The following is a 17,393-nucleotide window of genomic DNA, read 5'->3' on the forward strand; positions in this document are numbered from 1 at the left end:
GCTCTTTGAGGATGGATTTTATCTGAATAATAGTCAAAATATTTTGATCTAAGAAGGGCAGGTAATGAGTTTCAAGATCTTAGCCATATTAAAGTAAAAATAATTTTTGGCTAAAAATAATGAACTGGCCTTTTAAACATTCAGTTAGCAACCATGACATTTACTTTCTTTAGTGAAGGTGCTGATATCTTTGAATTTGAATTCTATAAGGTAAGCCTGCATTCCTCCCCTCAACCGCCAGAGAATTTATTTCTGATCCTCTTCACTAATAAGGTATAAACTCGGATGGTAATTTCCTTTGTACAAACTCCATCCTATTTTCTGGATTACAGCGTTAAGCAGACACGGATGAATCCAACACCCTCAGACAGGCTGAGCCAAGAGTGCAGCCTGTCTTTGAGCCAGCCAGCGAAGGCCTGCCTTCGTTAACAGCTCGCTGGAAAGAGTTTTCACGCATGCTGGACCCAAATGCTGACTCTCTTCTTTCTCATGTTTGTGGAGTAAACAGTAATTTATACATTCTTTCCCAGAGTGGCGAGGTCCAATGCTAGACAGCATAGCAGTCCGCAGCATCAGCCTGCGCGGGAGAGGCAGTCTCCTAGCCGATCGCGCCCTCTGCTGCTCTTACTGTGAATAGTTAAATTTCGGAAAAAGCGGTGCACAAGGCCCCCGTCAAGATGATGCAGAATGCAAGTGCCATCAGTAAGTAGTTCCGGAGACCCTGAGTAATAAAAACATGAATGGTTGCATTGAGTAAAACTTGAATCAAATTTAAATTTACAATATGTATATTTTAAGAAGACTGGCAATCGTCTGCTCTGGCTATCAGTACACCAACCTGGTTGTCTGTCTGTCTGTCTGTCTGTCTCTCTTCCTTCCTTCTTTCCCTAGTGATCAATGATTCTCCTAGGAAAACCTGCATCAGTCTCCCTAATCCACCCACTGAACAAACATATGTGTGTACCCTTAGTGCATCCCCTGAGAGACAAAGTAAAGGCACGGCACATTACAGGTGAGGGCTTTTAACAAACAGCCTCCATGTTGGTTGTAGAGTAGAGCTGGGCCTCCAAACCTGAGGTGTTATTGCCCAAGACAGTTGTAGCAGCAGGTGGAGACTTCTGGAGGAAAGAGCTTTGTGTACACAGGCTCTTATTAGGCAGCATGGCTGGTTTCCAGGGTGCCTTCAGTATGCCTGGAGCAAGGACAGGGGAGAGCAGGAAGGCCTGCTGTGGTATGAAAGAATGCCCCACCCCTTGACCCATAGGGAGTGGCATTAGTAGAAGGTGTAGCCTTGATGGAGTTGGCGTGGCTTTATGGGGAAAGTGTGTTACTGTGGGCGGGCCTTGAGGTCTCAGATGCTCAAGCCACATCCAGAGTGGCAGTCTCCCTCTGTAGATGTAGAACTCGCAGCTCCTTTTCCAGCACCATTATCTGCCTGCATGCTGCCATGCTTCCTACCCTCCTGATAAGGGACTAAACCTCCAAAACTGTAAGCCAGCCCCAATTAAATGTTTCCCTTGCCATGAACCTGGTGTCTCTTCACGGCAGTAGAATCCCAGCTAAGACAGTGGGGATCAGGGTGAACGGCCTGCCGAGTGCTTAAGGGCGTACAGGCCTTACTATGCTTTTGGGGTCCTACTTTTCCCAGCAATAAGAAGATATTAAAGAAACAGGAGGCTGTGGGTGTTCAGAATATTGGGAAGTCTGCATTATGGAAAGTCTATACTTTTTGGAGAATGTGACACAGATTGGAGGGGCCAGAATGAATGTAAGGAGACCCAGGAGGTGGCCCTAGCTCTCAAGAAAGGGGATGGTACATAGGTATTATGGTGGAGATGGATCTAAAGAAATAGAAAGAGAGGTGAGAGGAAGATTAGCTTTTCCTACTGTGTATGGGCACTAGTGTTAATGATGGGAGGCATGGGTAGCCTCAGCCCAGGCATCTTCTGAGTCACAAAGAAATATCTTCCTATAGTAAGCAGAAATATTTCATTTCCATAAGATCTATCTCTAGAGGTACATATAGATCGATTTCAATATCTCCCTTCTGAGATGAAACCCTCAAACACTGAGAAACAATAACTTTCTGCCCCGAGCATCGTTTCTAGTCAGTATGTTAGCCTCTTCGGCCATTTTTCACATAGAATGGTTCCCAGCAGCCTCTTTGTCTTGGCTCTTCTTTCTGAGTGGTGGCCTGTGGGTGCTACCCCTTGGTACAGGTAGAGTCTGCACACTGTAAGGCAAGATCTGTACATTCCAGAGTAAAACCAGAATTAGGCCTTGGTAATTCTAGACACACAATGCATGTTAGTGGCCTTGACCATCTAGTAGGGTAGACTGGGCAGCCAGTGAGTTCTGGGGACCTGCCTTTCTTAGCCTCTCTAGTGCTGGGATTACAAGTGTGCACCACCACGCCTGGACTTCTTTTTTGTCTGGATTCTGGGATCAAGCTCAGGTCTTCACGCTTCAAGTTGAGCACTTTACCAATAGCACTGGTCCTCCTCCCCAACGAATAGATCATCTAATATGGAAATCATAGAATGACACTATTGGCCCTTTTCTTAGAAGTGACATGATTTAATTATAGTTATGTAGTGGACACACAGGGATTCTGAGAGAACGTGGGGGTGGGGGAGATGATAGGAACACAGGAGCAGCTTGCTCCACATCTGCAGGGAAAGTGCAGGTGGATAGGAACACAGGAATGCAGCCTGCTCCACATCTGCAGGGAAAGTGCAGGTGGATAGGAACACTGGAATGCAGCCTGCTCCACATCTGCAGGGAAAGTTCAGGTGGCCCTCCTGTCTCTATAACACTGACTATTCAGCTTAGACACATAGCCTAAAATTACTAAAAAATTACTAACGTGAGTGGGGAACCTTGGAAGAAGACTGGAAATGGGATTCTGTGACTCTGGAGACAGTCAACTGACTTACTGTGGAGGCTGGGTGCTGCTCATAGCTGAGAGCTGACAGCTGCATTTCTGAGTATCTTTACCCCCCTCCCACCTGCCCCTGAGGAATGTCTGTGCAATAAATCAACGGAGCATGTGGGAAAAAACCTGAGGACCCCAGCGGTGGATCTATCAAATGCAAAGTTGAGCCCAGGTCTGCTTTGTGGGAAGACTAGGAAGGTGTACCCCAGCATGGCTGCCCCATGAATCAGGAGCCCAGCAGAGGACACAAAAATGGTAAAATGTACATGAGACTGGCTCTCCTAAGCTCATGGCAGGAGTTTCTGCAAACTCAGGTTTCCTGGGCTTCACTTCTGATAATGTCAAAGAGCAGAGGTAAACCCAGACACAACAGAAACAGTTAAATACAAAGTATGCAGAGTGTGTGGATGCTGCTAAGGCACTGTGCTTTCGAATTCATAGCTCTTATCAAGATTAATTACACCGGGGGCTGGAGAGATGGTTCTGTGGTGAGGAGGGCTTGCTGCTCCAGGTGATCCAGAATTCTCTTCTGGCCTCTGCAAGCACTTGCACACACACACACACACACACACACAATTTCTAAAAAAAAGTGTAATGACCCTTAACATGTAATTCAAAGTCCCAAATTATACATACTCTGTTTGCGGTTTAATAAAAAATCAGGTTAGAACACATTAATTTGCCTTTGGTCAGAGCTTTGTAAATTGGGTCAAGGCCAGGTAAGTTTGTCTGACTTGCTGGGAGTCTTGGTTCTCCAGACTGTCTTATTCTCTACAAGTGGAGTGCAGTACCCAGAGCTGCCAGGTGGGGGCCAGCTTCCACTACACACTCCCACACTAGCGCCTTAGGCTTCTAAACTCTTGAGTATTCAGACGTCTTCACCCTTAACCTACTAGTTTAGAACAGGCACTCAGTGACTTTGTTTAGAGAAGGAATATATTCATGGGCTCTTCAGATGGACTTAGTGAATTGAGAAGGAAGCTGTAAGTTGATGCAATTAAATTTAAAATCTGAGATTTCCGTTATAAGTACCGTACATCCAACTATGGGAGCTTTTTGCTAAGCCGAATCGGACCTCACAGCAGAATGATGTTCCCATGGGGTCCGTTTCCCCTTTGAATTTAAGAATCTACACGAAGTACTCAATTTCCTAGAGGAGACTGACATTTGGAGACAGCAATCGTTTCCTCATCCTTACCTGTATTTCCTTGAAAATGAAGACACCCCACAGTGCAGCGATAAGTCCAGGACCCTTAAATTAAAAAAAAAAAAAAAAAAAAAATCAGATATTTTAATATAGCTGTACCCTAGGGAAAACACAGTAAGCTACAGGCAATGTAAAACATTTCTAGGGGGAAAACCTCTATAATCTAAACCTTAGCTACACACTGGTAACAAAATCAAGGTAACATCCCTAAATAAGATGGATTTGGTTTTTGCTGGTTTTGTCTTCACAGTCATTATCACTGTTATTTTGATCATACTGTAATTTTATCGCTCTGGATGCTTTTCTTTAATGTAATGTGTTTATGATAAACTATTTTAGTCAGGCCTAATGGTGTGGGTCTGTAGTCCTGGACACTTGAGAAGCAGGACAGGAGGACTGAAAATTGAAGGCCCGCCAGGGCTAAAGGCTGAGTTCAATGTCAGCCTGGCTAGCTTAGCAAAACTGTCTTAAAAAGTAGAGTAAGATTTGAAATGGGGAGGTGCTATACCTCAGTGGTACAGTGGAAATCCTGGGTTTAAAATTAAATACAAAACCTAAAACAAACAAACAAACAAACAAAAAACCCAACTCTAAACCAAAAACCAGCCAACCAACCAAAAAGACAGAAAAAAAGAAAAGAAAAGAAACAAACAACCTTCCTTGCTTTTAGTAAGCAAATAGATTGTTTTTCTTTTGGTGCACTTCTTAGGCACAAATAAAGGGACTGACAAAATACAGTATATGAATACACCTTAAATTTTCTAGGCATTAGTTGCATGATCTTATCTCCTCAATGAAGCAAGGGCATTTTGCCTGCAATGACAGTGCCAGGTTCCCAGGCTGACTAATCAACTTTGCCTAACACTGAACACAAAGGGACGCTTGCTAAAATTAGCTATATGGAAAAATAAAACCATGTAAGCAAGCAATGGGAGTCCCTGGAGGCAAGGACAAGAGTGAAAAAATATAGAAAATAGGAAATTAGAAGAAACAAGACAGAGAAAAGGCACATTTCTACAATTTAAAAAGGCGAAGCTGCTCAGATCTGGTTAATGTTTTTCGCCAGCAAGGGAAGCCATGGAGCTGGCTTAGCTGTGGTGTTGGCGAAGAAGACATTCGAGACCAGAATTTTAATGACTCCTCTTCAAGCCCTGCAGGGACTCTGGAAGAACTTCAATAAACAATCCCACAATGTTCTCTCTCCCAGCTCTACTCCCACTATCTAGAGGGCTGGCCCAACAAACATTTGATTGCCCTGCTTCTAGCATGTAAGGGAAGCAATAAAAATGCTCTGTTCTCCATTTATCACCACCTGCGAAGTCAGCATCAACGGGGCCAGAGAAACAGGTCAAAGGAACCGCCTTACATCAGGGATGTAAAGTGCTGATTCTCGGGATCCAAATCAAACAAGAAGCAGGTGCCGTGACGGGATGGGAGGAAACAGAAGCAGGGACGCCACACCACCACCAACATTATACTAGGTGCCCAGGAATCTTTACCCTCTTGATCTGAAAACACATTTTCCTTCAGAGAAGAAGTGAGGAGCTAGGACCTCCACTGGGTGCCACTAGGCTCTGAAGCTTCCCACCTGACGGCTCTCTAATTACTCCGTTAGCCGGGCTCTGAGCATCGCTGTGTAGACAGATGCCTGTGATGTTAGGGAGCAATACTGTGCTAACGTAATGTACAGCCCAAGCAGAGGAGAAAGAGCACTTCACAGGAACTTCGTATTTTCCTTTTGTAAATGTATACACGCTACACCTAAGTCAGCCTTTGAAAGAGAAGGTGGGGTTGGTACTGTCTTAGGATGCCAAGCCTAAAGGGCTCAGCATGAAGCTTGGTACGCAGGTGCTCAATAAAATACAGCTAATCATAATGAAAAAGAAAGCAAGCTTTCTGAATGAATTGATTTAGTTTTAGAATTGCCAGGGAAGAAAGGGAACAGAGAGAGGGAGAGAGAGAGAGAGAGTGCTCGCATGCATGGGGGAGCTTCCTTGGACAGGGAAATGACATCTTTCCTTTTCTTTTTTCTTCTTCTTTCTTTTTATAAAGACTTTGGACCTAAAAAAAAAAAATTTTTTTTTTTTGAGACTTGCAGAGTTAGGCATTTCCTTTTGATGCCAACATGCAGGGTCTTTAAATGAGGGAAATAGATTATTTGAATTTAGTTTTGTGTCAAGGTTATTTAATGACTATAGAACAATCCCCAGGACACTGTGAGCCAGGCTTGGTGGACACATGGTTGTGATTTCTAACATGTTGGAGGCTGAAGGAGGAGGGTTTCAATTCTGAGGCCAGCCTGGGTTACAAAGACATGGTCTCGGAAACCAACAAACTATAATCCAAAACCCACAGCTCGTATCAAGCCTTTATGAAATCTTCTTTAGACTAGTCAATATTGAATTTTTTTAAAATGTTTACACACGTATGCTCCTAAAATGACTTAGAAAAAGAATGTGAAGATTTAGGGATCAGGAGGACAACTGGTCTGAAGAGAGTGACACAGACGGCAGTGGAGGCTCAAGCGTCAAGAGCCTTATTGTTCTACCAGAGGACCCATATTTCATTCCCAGTATCTATGCCGCCTGCTTCCCAACTGTCTGTAACTCCAACTCCAGCAGGATCTGCACACAGGTACACATACCCACACACAGACACACGTGCATAAACTTAATTAAAAAAAATAATAAAACATTTGAAGAAAACGCCTGTGTTTATATACTACAATGGGCCAGAGACTGTCTAAGGCGATGCTCACAGGAGCTGTGGGAACTGTTCTCTGCAGTTTTTGTTTCCACCAGTGCTGCGATTCACGCAGTTCTTCCCAGTGTCTCAACTTCCTCATCTTCAAAATGGGGTTGATTGTAGCATTACTTATGCTATGTAAAAATAAGCATGTTGGGTTTGTTTGTTTGTTTGTTTGTTTTTGGTTTCTGGGTTTTTTGGAGGCAGAGTTTCTCTGTGTAGTCCTGGCTGTCCTTGACTTGCTGGCATTGAACTCACAGAGATTCTCCTGCCCCTGCCTCCCCCTAGTGGTAGGTTAAAGGTGTGCACCACCATGCCCCCAAAACCCATTCAAGCAGACAGCAGTTTCCATGACTAGTGGCATTATTACTGAAAACTTCCTTAACCCAGGGACACATCGCACCAAGAGGAGTCTGAAGTTACTTTCAGTTTCACGTTATATTTATGTAGTGTCAGACAAACCAGACTGAAAGAATCATGAATAGATAATTATTCTGTATCCCAGGTGACATTCAGAAAAACTAGGAAACACTGCACAGATGTAATGATTTAAGCATTTGCAAATCCGTTAAAAAAGCTGAGGTTCTAAATGTTCGCTCCTTAACAATCAAGAGCATGTCGACTGCAGGGTGGCATCGTGTCTTATTTCTAAGTTAAAAACAACCCAGGAAACCGGCCACTTACAGCAGTGATGATTGGAAAGCTGATCACGGCGCTTAGCGAGTGGTTGGCTATGAACCAGCAGCAGGTGGCGACAGCCCAGAGCACCCCTGACAGGAAGCCTGGAACACAAGGGAGCCAGGGAGCGAACACTGGGGGAGGAGGCATGTGGCCCCCGGCTGAGCCTTTCTGCTTCCTCCTCGTGGACCCGTGAAAGCACATTGATTAAAGCATTCTCTTTTTGTTGTTGTTGTTTGTTTGCTTTGTTTTGTTTTTCAAAACAGGGTTTCTCTATGTTATCTTGGCTGTCCTGGGCTCGCTTTGTAGACCAGGATGGCTTTGAACTCACAGTGATCAGCCTGCCTCTGCCTCCCGAGTGCTGGGATTAAAGGCGTGTGCCACCACGCCCAGCTCAGATAAAAGCATTCTTATGAACAGTGCTGTCTCCTCTGAATTTTTGAGTTACGCTCTAAGGTCACTTTAGAAACCAAGTGTTTTTTTTCTGCTCTAGGGCGCTGCGAGGATGGTGATGGGTTAATCCCCTTTATTGTTACTAATGAGCAGCTGGGGTAGGGGCGGGGTAAGCAAGAGGGGCCTAGCGAGTTCTGGATCTGAGACAGCCTGAAGAGTGAGGTTGGGAATGGTGCTAGAGCTGGGGGAAGACAGAGTCCCAGCCTTTAAGTGAAAACACCAGCTAAGTAATCCACAGTGCTTTAGCCAGGTGTTCAATAAAGGCTGTTGTCTGTCAACCAGACATTCAGATCGTTTATGCTTTGTTTTATGTGAAAACATTTACTTGTGGGCATACGTTTCCATATTGAATTATGCTGAACTCGTCAATGAGAAAAAAATTATTATTTTAATTGTAAATAACTAAAGGATTTTGACCCCAAATACACTTCATTTTCCAGGACTTTTTTTTTTTTTTTCTTTTTACCTTTTTTGGATAAACTATTTTTTCTAAGTGGCTGAAGGCTCTTATCTGTTGGTTTTTTTTTTTTCTTGTTTGTTTGTTTTTACTCTAAATAGAGGCATGGGGCACTGACTAGTAATATAAATCTTAAAATGGCATAAAAAGCAGTAAAGACTCATGACCCCAACAGAAGAGCTTTTAACATGGAAAATATCAACATTCACTTTTTGACAATTTTAGGTTCTGTATTAATGATCAAGATTTTGTGTACAGTTTCATGGGTTTTCTTTCTTTCAATACTTCATATTTTATGGTGAACTGAGCCAAATCATTTAAGAGAACTTCCCTCTCCTCCTCCTCTTTCACCTCCTCCTCCCCTCTCTCTCCCTCTCTTTCTCTCCTCTCCCTCCCTCTCTCTCCCTCCCTCTCTTTCCCCCCTTCCCTCCCTCCCCCTCCCTCCTCCCTTTTTCCTTCTCCCCTTCCCCATCCTCTAATGATTACTCAAGTCCGTTCAGGAGAACCTGGCACCTTCTACAGGACACTAAGATGCTCTGTAGTTAATATTCTTTCTTACCTGGCAAGACTGCCTCTGGATACAGCCTTGGCCTGTTCTTCATGGATACACAATAGGCCACAAAGTACACTGTGCTTGTCAGAAAGATGCCACTGGAGTGTGCAAAAACGTAGTCTAAATCTACAAACACAGAGAACAGGAATGCAAACATCATTTTAGCTACCTCAACAGACTTTAATCTCTGAACAGAAAAAACAAAACTCACAGAAACTTAGCTTAAGTGCACAGAACCATTAATAATATTTAATTGTCCTTATTCTTCATGTGCTGTTTGTATACAACTGTAATAAACCGATTTAAAATCTAGAAATGTTAAGTTAGCTATAGTGAGATCTATCAGGCTGGTTTTCCTGGAAATCTCAGGAAGAAACCATGAACATTGTCTGACTATGATGTCAAGTTGCCTTTAAAGAAGGAATAGGCATTCAGCCCGGATTTCCAATGGACTGTAGCAACTCTTGCTGTAGACTGGAGGGGACCATGTACGTAAAAATGGGACTTGTATGTGGCCAAGGGCATGGCCTGCCGATCCACCCAGAGATCTGACTTGTGTTGCAGATGACAGCTACACAAGATAGAAGAAATAAACAGGGCCCAAAGTGAGTTATCCGAAGAACAGCTTTGTCTCACTGTTTACAACAAACTAGCTGCAAGGCAGGGATGGGTAATGACACACGATGGCGGCTTGTCTTGGGAAACCCTAATATCATGGACAGCTTGAGCAGATGGCACTGTGCCACACAGATGGGCACACTGCAGGAGCTTGGCTAGAAAATCTCCCTCGGAGTGAACACTTCCCTCATCTGCAGTTTTGACAAGGATGAGTGGTGTGTTCATGGGTGAAAACTTGAACTGCATATCTCTTCTTCTAAACTCAAAATCATATTGTAGATCGTAGAAATGAAACAAATCCGTCTACCCACAAAGAGATATAACAGTGCTTTAAAAGCACAAGACCGTGAAAACAAGTCCTTCCTCACTGACTTGGGACTTGAGAAAACTGCCTAATATCTGTCCGATTTAGTTTTGTTTCGTTTTTTTTTTAAACTGTAGAATAGCAATATCAATAGTGTCATTTTCAATAAAGGTTAACTAGTTACTATCTGTGAAAGTCCCTACAACAGAGCACGTGATCCACATGTGAAGTTAAACAAATTAGAGCAATGCCCGCTGAGGATGATTTCTTTAAAACAAACTGGAATGACGTATGCTCTGTCAGACTGCATTATACAACCAGAGTTGTGAGAACAATACCTAAAAACTCACTGTCTATTGATAGAAGGAGACAATTGAAGACATTGTCCATTATGTGGCCGGGACCAGGAGGGTTAAATGCTTTTCACTAACTTCAAGGACTGAACTGACTTCCTCTGTGGCCATGAGAATTCTGAGAGCCACCCTCATGTCTTATTTCAAACAAGTCTACAAGAGTTTTACAAAGATGTCAAACTCACTTTTGGCCCTATTTATTTCTTCTGTCTTGTTCTTTTTTATGCTTCTTCTCCTTTATTTGATTTTTACTTTAGTTATCTTTTACAAAGAAAAAAAATACCCAACAAATGTAAAAAAAAAAAAAAAAAAAGAGTTTACATAAAGCCTTAAAGTAAAGGAGGTGAGCAGAAAGTTCTAGTGCTGCCCATGGAGCTAAGTATAGAAAGGTGGAAAGGGGCCAACAGCCTCAGGATCATCAGTCAAGTTCAAACATCAACAATTCAAGTTCGCCCTGCGAAGACTAAACCATCTTGACCTTGTGACTTTCCTGTATCATCTGTGTCTTAGAAGTTTTGTGTTTTAAGTTTCTGTGTTATCTAGTTAACAAATCACACTGCTTTTCCACATCCCATAGCCTAGACCCTCACTTTATTCTTTTTGCTTCCTTAAGTATGCCATGCTTCCATGGAGTACGAGACCCTCTACAGTAGAGCCTCTCTTGTCTCCCTTCTTGCTTGCCCAGGACTGTTGCCCAGAATGTTTAGTTTGCTCCTGAAATACTGATTTTTAAAACTAGGGGCATTATGCTGACCCTTTGAGATGGGCCACAAGTAATATCTTCTGACTAAACAGCCTTATGTTTTGACATTTACTTGGTTTAAGAACACGGTGTGTAACTTTAGCTTTTTTTTTAAAGCTCAGAATATATATCTTCCCAGAGGTTATTGGACATTAGTGACTCTTCATCATCTCTGAAGCTTAGTGGGAAGCTGGGAGCCCTGTGCTGAGATCCCAGCAGCGGAAATGAGTCCTGGCTGTAGCTGATTCCATTTGTATGCTATAGGTCCCATGAAAACAAGCCAGTGTCCATTGCTAGCTGTATTCCTTCTGCTTCTAGTTCACCACTTACAAATGAAAAGACAAATGCACCGAGCACTACTGACGTGATCATAGCTCCTTTTCTACTAACAGAGAGAATCAGGAGGGAACCGCTTCACTCACCGTACTGACTTGCACCTCCATAGATGCTGTCATTTCTTTTGCTGTGATCTTTGATGTAAATGATTGGCACAAACGTAGATCCATAGAGTATTCCAGATATTACTGCAAGGCTGCAGCCCCTTAAGAAACAGAAAGACACCACTGTCAGTCGTGGCCAATGGAAACGTTCTCAACACACAAATGGAACCCCAAGAAAGGTTTTCTTTGATATGCAAATTGTAAGTGGTTTATCAGAAACCATCCCCTCTGACTTGGTCCCTGTAGCTGGCAGAGTCATGAACACACAAGTGTAGCCCTAGCTGTCTACTGTGTCATGGTGGAAGGACATGGCATGCAGAGGGAGTAAGGAATCATCACTACAAATAGTCACTATACATGAGCTGAGACTATTGCCACCACTGCATCATATGCCATACAAATTAACTAGTGTACGATGTATTTATGGGTGGACATTGTGTTTCTCAAAGTTCCCCTCAAAAGCATGCTCCTGGATTACCATGGAACCATGGCAGATGATGGACGACCACATTTTTGTTTAGAACAATTCCAGTGACTTTGTCATGAAGTGCTAACTGAACCTAAGAAACTGAATATTTTAGGTTAAAAAAAAATCCTTTATGGGAAGAGAAAAATGTTGCACTTCAAATACTGCTAACTCCTTAGCCTTGGGCCCTGCATGCATAGAGCAGGAATGGGCATTTCCAGGGACTTGGGGGTGAGGGAGAAGAAAGGCATTTAAGACAGTTCCTCTATCTTCATACAAATGATGACTTAAGAGGAAATCAGTTTTAGACCAGACCCCTGTCTTCAACACATGGTGGTGCAACCCTCAGAGAGAGGAAGGTTGCAAATTTGAAGCAAGTATAGAATCTATGCCAAGGTTCTGTCAACAAACAAACTAGCTAATTAAAAAACAAAACCACAAAAAAAAAAAAAAAAAAAAAATTAAAAACTCCCCTAAGCCTAAAAAACAAATTCCTTGTCAATATTATTTAAGGTCGATTAAAGGATGTAGAATCCAGAACTCTCTGTACACATTTGGCAATACATTTTCAATACACTCCAGATGGCTAATTTGAATGAAGACAAGACTCCATGGCTCTGGAGTGGCCCAAACATATAACTATGCAAAGAAAATTAGAACGTCTTTTTTGGTGGAGCTTGGGATGGACCCCTAAGCCTTTTACATCCTAGGTGGGTGCTTTAACCTACATCCTTTGAGCTACATCCCCAGCCCGCCAAAAAATCTTTCCCTTCACAAATACTCTGCTGATGAGTGGCATGCTTTGTGGGGAAAGTACATGAAAATATTTTTTTAAAAAGTTAATTTAGGAGATTAGTTCATTCTGAATGCATAATACCAATGAACATATTATATAAATAAATATGCAACACAGCTTGATTAATTTCTGTTCATTTTCTCATTCACTTAGTTGAATCAAACATTTATTTCATGGCTTCTTTGGCATCATGAAGACAACTTAGATTGGGATTGTAGCACTGCTTAGTGATAAGAGTGTTCAGCTAGCCTGCACAAAATAACACAAGTAACCCCGTGAATGTCCTGGGCCCAAAGAAGTTATCACAACCACAAAGTCCAAACAGCCATGACTGTAAGGGAAAAATACACACAACAGCATGTTTTAAAGCGTTTGGCCTGCCAGGAAAAAAAAAAAAAAAACAAAAACAAAAACTAAAAACTAAAAGCTAATAAAAAAAAAAAAGTCGCTAAACCCTTATACCCTAATGGGAGACAGGCATCTCTGAAGTACTAATGATAGAGGCAGAGGATTTACATGCCACCACACATTCTACTCTTATTTGGCAGCAATATCTGGGGTCATAAAACACACGAAAGAAAGGTGGCAGCCCTGGGCTGATCAGAGGAATACTCACAGCATGGTCATTATGCGACCTCATTACTTTTTGCACCGAAGCCCTACAAAAAAAGGTCACTTTTGTTCCTGACTAACTGGTCAGATATCGTAGTATTCCTTGAGGCATTTTCTATATCTAAAACTCAGCAGGGTGTAAGGAGCAACCCCTGCCCCCCAGGAGGTGGAAGTGAGTGTTTTCCTGGTCATTTTCTTCCTGGGATTGGATGCGTTTCACCACATCTCTCTTGACCCTCTGTTTTAGAAACCATGACACACAACAGTAGACAGAGAAGCTGCCTCGCCTTACACAATGCGGTGGTACTTGGTAGAAAGTCTGTCTACCCAGGAGGAATCTGCACGGGAGTCTTTGGTTGTATTGATCACCTGTGGAAGTCATCAGAAAGATCCATATATAAGGAACCTTCAGCAGACAATTTCAGTGCCACACAAAGACTTCCAGGCTTTCTTCACCTCTCAAACACATCTCAGTACACACACGAGTCACCTATAGGCTGTGGGAGGTCAGAGGTGCTGTTCTGACTCAGCCCCTCCAGTCTCCAACTCACGCTTTCCACAGATTAACACGGAGCTATTTGCTAATTTAGCTCTCGTGGGTCACTACTATATTTTAATAAACTGTAAAGAAGTTAGACTCAAGAAAGATTCAGACTTTCTACGGTAGAATGCATAAAATCAATAAGCATTTTAATGTCTCGTTTCTCCCAATAACACTATTTTAATATTTCATTTTACTGAACTGAAAAATAATAGTTCCAGCCATGTTTCAAGGTTATTTTAAGTGGAGGAAAATCTGTGAGCAAAGTTGAAGAAAATTTAACATTTCTATCATTGACTGTAATCTTTTGTTCCCTCCAGCTGACCGTGTCCTTGGTGTAGATAAGGAGATACAATTGAATTCACTGTCCCTGCTGAGTCAGGTTTTCCTCAGTCTGTTCTCAGGCGGGCACTGGCATCCTCATCTGTTCAAATCTTCATACATCTTTAATTTTAGTTGTTTGTACCCCTTGACCTTGCCTGGAAGAGACAGTAAGTAGGCCTACCATGTGCCTCTTCCCCAGCTGTGCTTATTTCAGTTTTGTTTTGTTTCTTTACTTTTGTTCTTTTATTCAAAGGGTGGTTAGCTGGGAGGCATCTAGATCCTGGATCAGGTGAGGAACAAGACACAGGGCCAAATTATTATTATTATTTTTTTCTTAAAGCACACAGTGCTTAAAGGTGCTCAGGAATCAGTATCCCTCGTCTCGTCTCCCTTTCTTCTTAATGAAGGTATCAACCATCTCAGTTGACAGAGGTTTTGATAGGGAAAAAAAGGCAAGGGGAGGGGAAGAATAATGGTACAGTGGTGAGGATGCCAGGGAGGCTGTGGGTGTGGCCTCAGAGAGGGCAAGCGGCCAAGGCCCTTGGCAGATGGAGGGCGTGTCTGAGACTGAAGGACTGGCACTGGGTTCCTGGCAACGTGGACTCACCCTTATGCAAGCTTTGCAATGGGACCCCGAACATCTGGGTTATGTCTTTTTAAGGTTGGCCCTGTTTAAAACTGGTTGGCTATTCCAGACCAGCTAATATTCTTCATGGCCAAAACAGTGCCTCCTTGTGTCTTTTCTGTCATTGTCACTAAGCAAAACGTGATAAAGATAAAAACCAGAAACGGGAAGAACACCAAGTCCGTTTCCCACTGGCACACATCTCATTCAGCATCCTTAGGTCCCTCTGACCATCCCTTCCTTCCGTCTCCTCCTCAGCCTCTTCCCTCCTTTTTCAAAGCTACTCTATTCTTTCCTCAGGGCTGGAGAGATGGCTCAGAGGTTAAGAGCACTGTCTGCTCGTACGAAGGTCCCAAGTTTAATTCCCAGCAACCACATGGTGGCTCACAACCATCTATAATGTGATCTGATGCCCTCTTCGGCCCTGCAGGTGTACATGCAGGCAGAGCACTATATACATAGTGAATGAATGAATGAATGAATGAATAAATAAATAAATAAATCTGTTTTTAAAAAAGCCAGCCTCATGATTGGGAAGGAGCATCACCATGGAAACCTGACCCACTTCTGATAAATATGCTGAACTATTTTTTATAGCCACGAGGGATGGAAACTACCACGTTCTCACATGTGGGTCAAAGTTATGTTTTCTCCTTATATCCTGTGGTGGTTTGAATGAAAGTGGCCCCTATAGACCCACAGAGAGTTGCACTATTAGGTGTGGCCTTGTTGGAGAAAACGTGTCCCTGGGGGTGGGCTTTGAGGTTTCAGAAACTCAAGCCAGGCCCAGTATTGCTATCTCTTTCTGCTCCCTGCCGATCTGGATGTAAAAAAGGTTACCTCTCCAGCACCATGTCTGCCTGCACATTGCCATGCTTCCTGCCATGATGATAATGGACTAAACTTCTCCCAGCCTCAATGAAATCTTTTCCTCTATGAGTTCCCATGGTCATGGTGAGTCCTCACAGCAACAGATGTCCTAACTGGGACACATCCCGATCTTAGGTTTTGAACCAAATCGTCCCACAATACTCACAGGCTCCGTCATCAGTGGTGTGGTGTCTGCACTGCATGAGTTATTCGGAATTTCACTTTTGATGAACAAAAATGTGAGCGCACTGAAGGAAGATAGATTCCAGTGAGATTCACCAGGATGGGATCTTTTTTTTTTTTTTGTATCAAGCTGCCCGATTTTAAGACAAAACAAAACTTAAATCGAGTCCTGATAATAGAATTACTTCCACATGCCCCCTGTTGGAGGCCTTGCTGTCCTTCAGAGCCCCATTCTCCTTGATGTCCTTCATCTAGCAGGGTAAGGAGCAAATACCTGAAATCCCCTAAATTGCATCTTTGTCCTGACTTCCCTGTTTCGGCCAATGGTCTCTCTCTCTCTCTCTCTCTCTCTCTCTCTCTCTTTTTTTTTTTTTTTACAATTTGAGCATAGTTTTGACATTGCACTATTTGAAAATAAAAATGAACACAACACTGAAGTATTCGCCATCTATTGTAATGACCAACTCCAAACATTTAACAATATCTTCTTGGGCAATGGTAAGAGATGGCCATTTCTACATGACAGTGACATTTGTGATAAAGGACACTCTTCCTGCAGGCGAAATCAGAAGGGTGATATCTCCTAAGCTATGAGTGTCTCACTTTTCCCCTTTACCAGTGCTGACCCCAGCTCCCCAACACAGGGGCAGCAGCACTCAGGTGAGGTCACTCAGAGAGCCAAATGATGGACTACTGTGTCGTCACAGCAAGGATGGCTTCACAGTTCTGATGTGGAAAGAACTCCAGGGTATAATTTTAAGAGATAATACCATGTGTGCCCACATCCAGTGGCATCTTCCCACTCATAAGGCCCTGTCTACCCATGGCCAGTGTCTCTATAGCAAACACCTCACTATTGGTTGAACTATGCAAATATGTTAAGATTTTTTTTTTTTTAATGGACACCCTTAAAATACCTTGGGTAGTCATTTAAAAAATATTTTTAGTGCATTTTTGTGTTTAAAAAAAATTAAAGTCGGAAGCTTTCAGAGTGTATTTGAGGCTTGAACAGGATGTCTGGGTTCAGAACAGTGAGCAATGTATACTGATTTAGGCATCAACGTGTAATTCCTTATTAGCTCCCTTATTTCAGTCTCTTGCTCTTAAAGCCTGAATATATATATATATATATATATATATATATATATATATATATATATATATATATATATAGTCTTAATTACACCTGCTCAGTCTGTATAATGTTACTTGTATGTGTGTTTTCAGAGATGACCATTTGGCGTTGGATAACCAGTTGGTGTGCTCCTTGCTGAGGAATGCTCTGCCCCAAGCTTTTATCTACTCCTTCCCTCCCCCAGGTTTTACATCCAGGCTCTTTCTTTGCAAAGGTCCTAGAAGCACACCCAACTCCTACTCTCCTCTTTCTGGCCATTGAAAGAAGAAGAGGAGGCAAATGACTCCCAGACTGGTCCTCACTGAATCACTCCACTGGTTTCACAGTTCCAGGACCTGGTACTGTGTGAGGCAGAC

The 17,393-nt window shown here is 42.7% G+C and overlaps 1 protein-coding gene across 1 annotated transcript in view; it reads right to left on the minus strand.

Moving 5' to 3' along the window:
- Positions 1 to 529: 529 nt before the first annotated feature.
- Positions 530 to 17,393, minus strand: part of Tmem144 (transmembrane protein 144) — a 28,639-nt gene continuing 11,775 nt past the window's right edge. The window contains exons 5-11 of the mRNA XM_051157333.1: positions 15,886 to 15,967; positions 13,652 to 13,728; positions 11,468 to 11,586; positions 9,035 to 9,154; positions 7,572 to 7,669; positions 4,134 to 4,187; positions 530 to 721 (exon numbers count right to left, since the gene is read on the minus strand). Coding sequence (XP_051013290.1) covers positions 638 to 721; positions 4,134 to 4,187; positions 7,572 to 7,669; positions 9,035 to 9,154; positions 11,468 to 11,586; positions 13,652 to 13,728; positions 15,886 to 15,967 — 634 coding nt within the window. The 3' untranslated portion in view covers positions 530 to 637. The remainder of the gene's footprint in view (positions 722 to 4,133; positions 4,188 to 7,571; positions 7,670 to 9,034; positions 9,155 to 11,467; positions 11,587 to 13,651; positions 13,729 to 15,885; positions 15,968 to 17,393) is intronic.

This window comes from Acomys russatus, chromosome 15, assembly GCF_903995435.1.
Source record: "Acomys russatus chromosome 15, mAcoRus1.1, whole genome shotgun sequence".
NCBI classification, from domain to species: domain Eukaryota; kingdom Metazoa; phylum Chordata; class Mammalia; order Rodentia; family Muridae; genus Acomys; species Acomys russatus.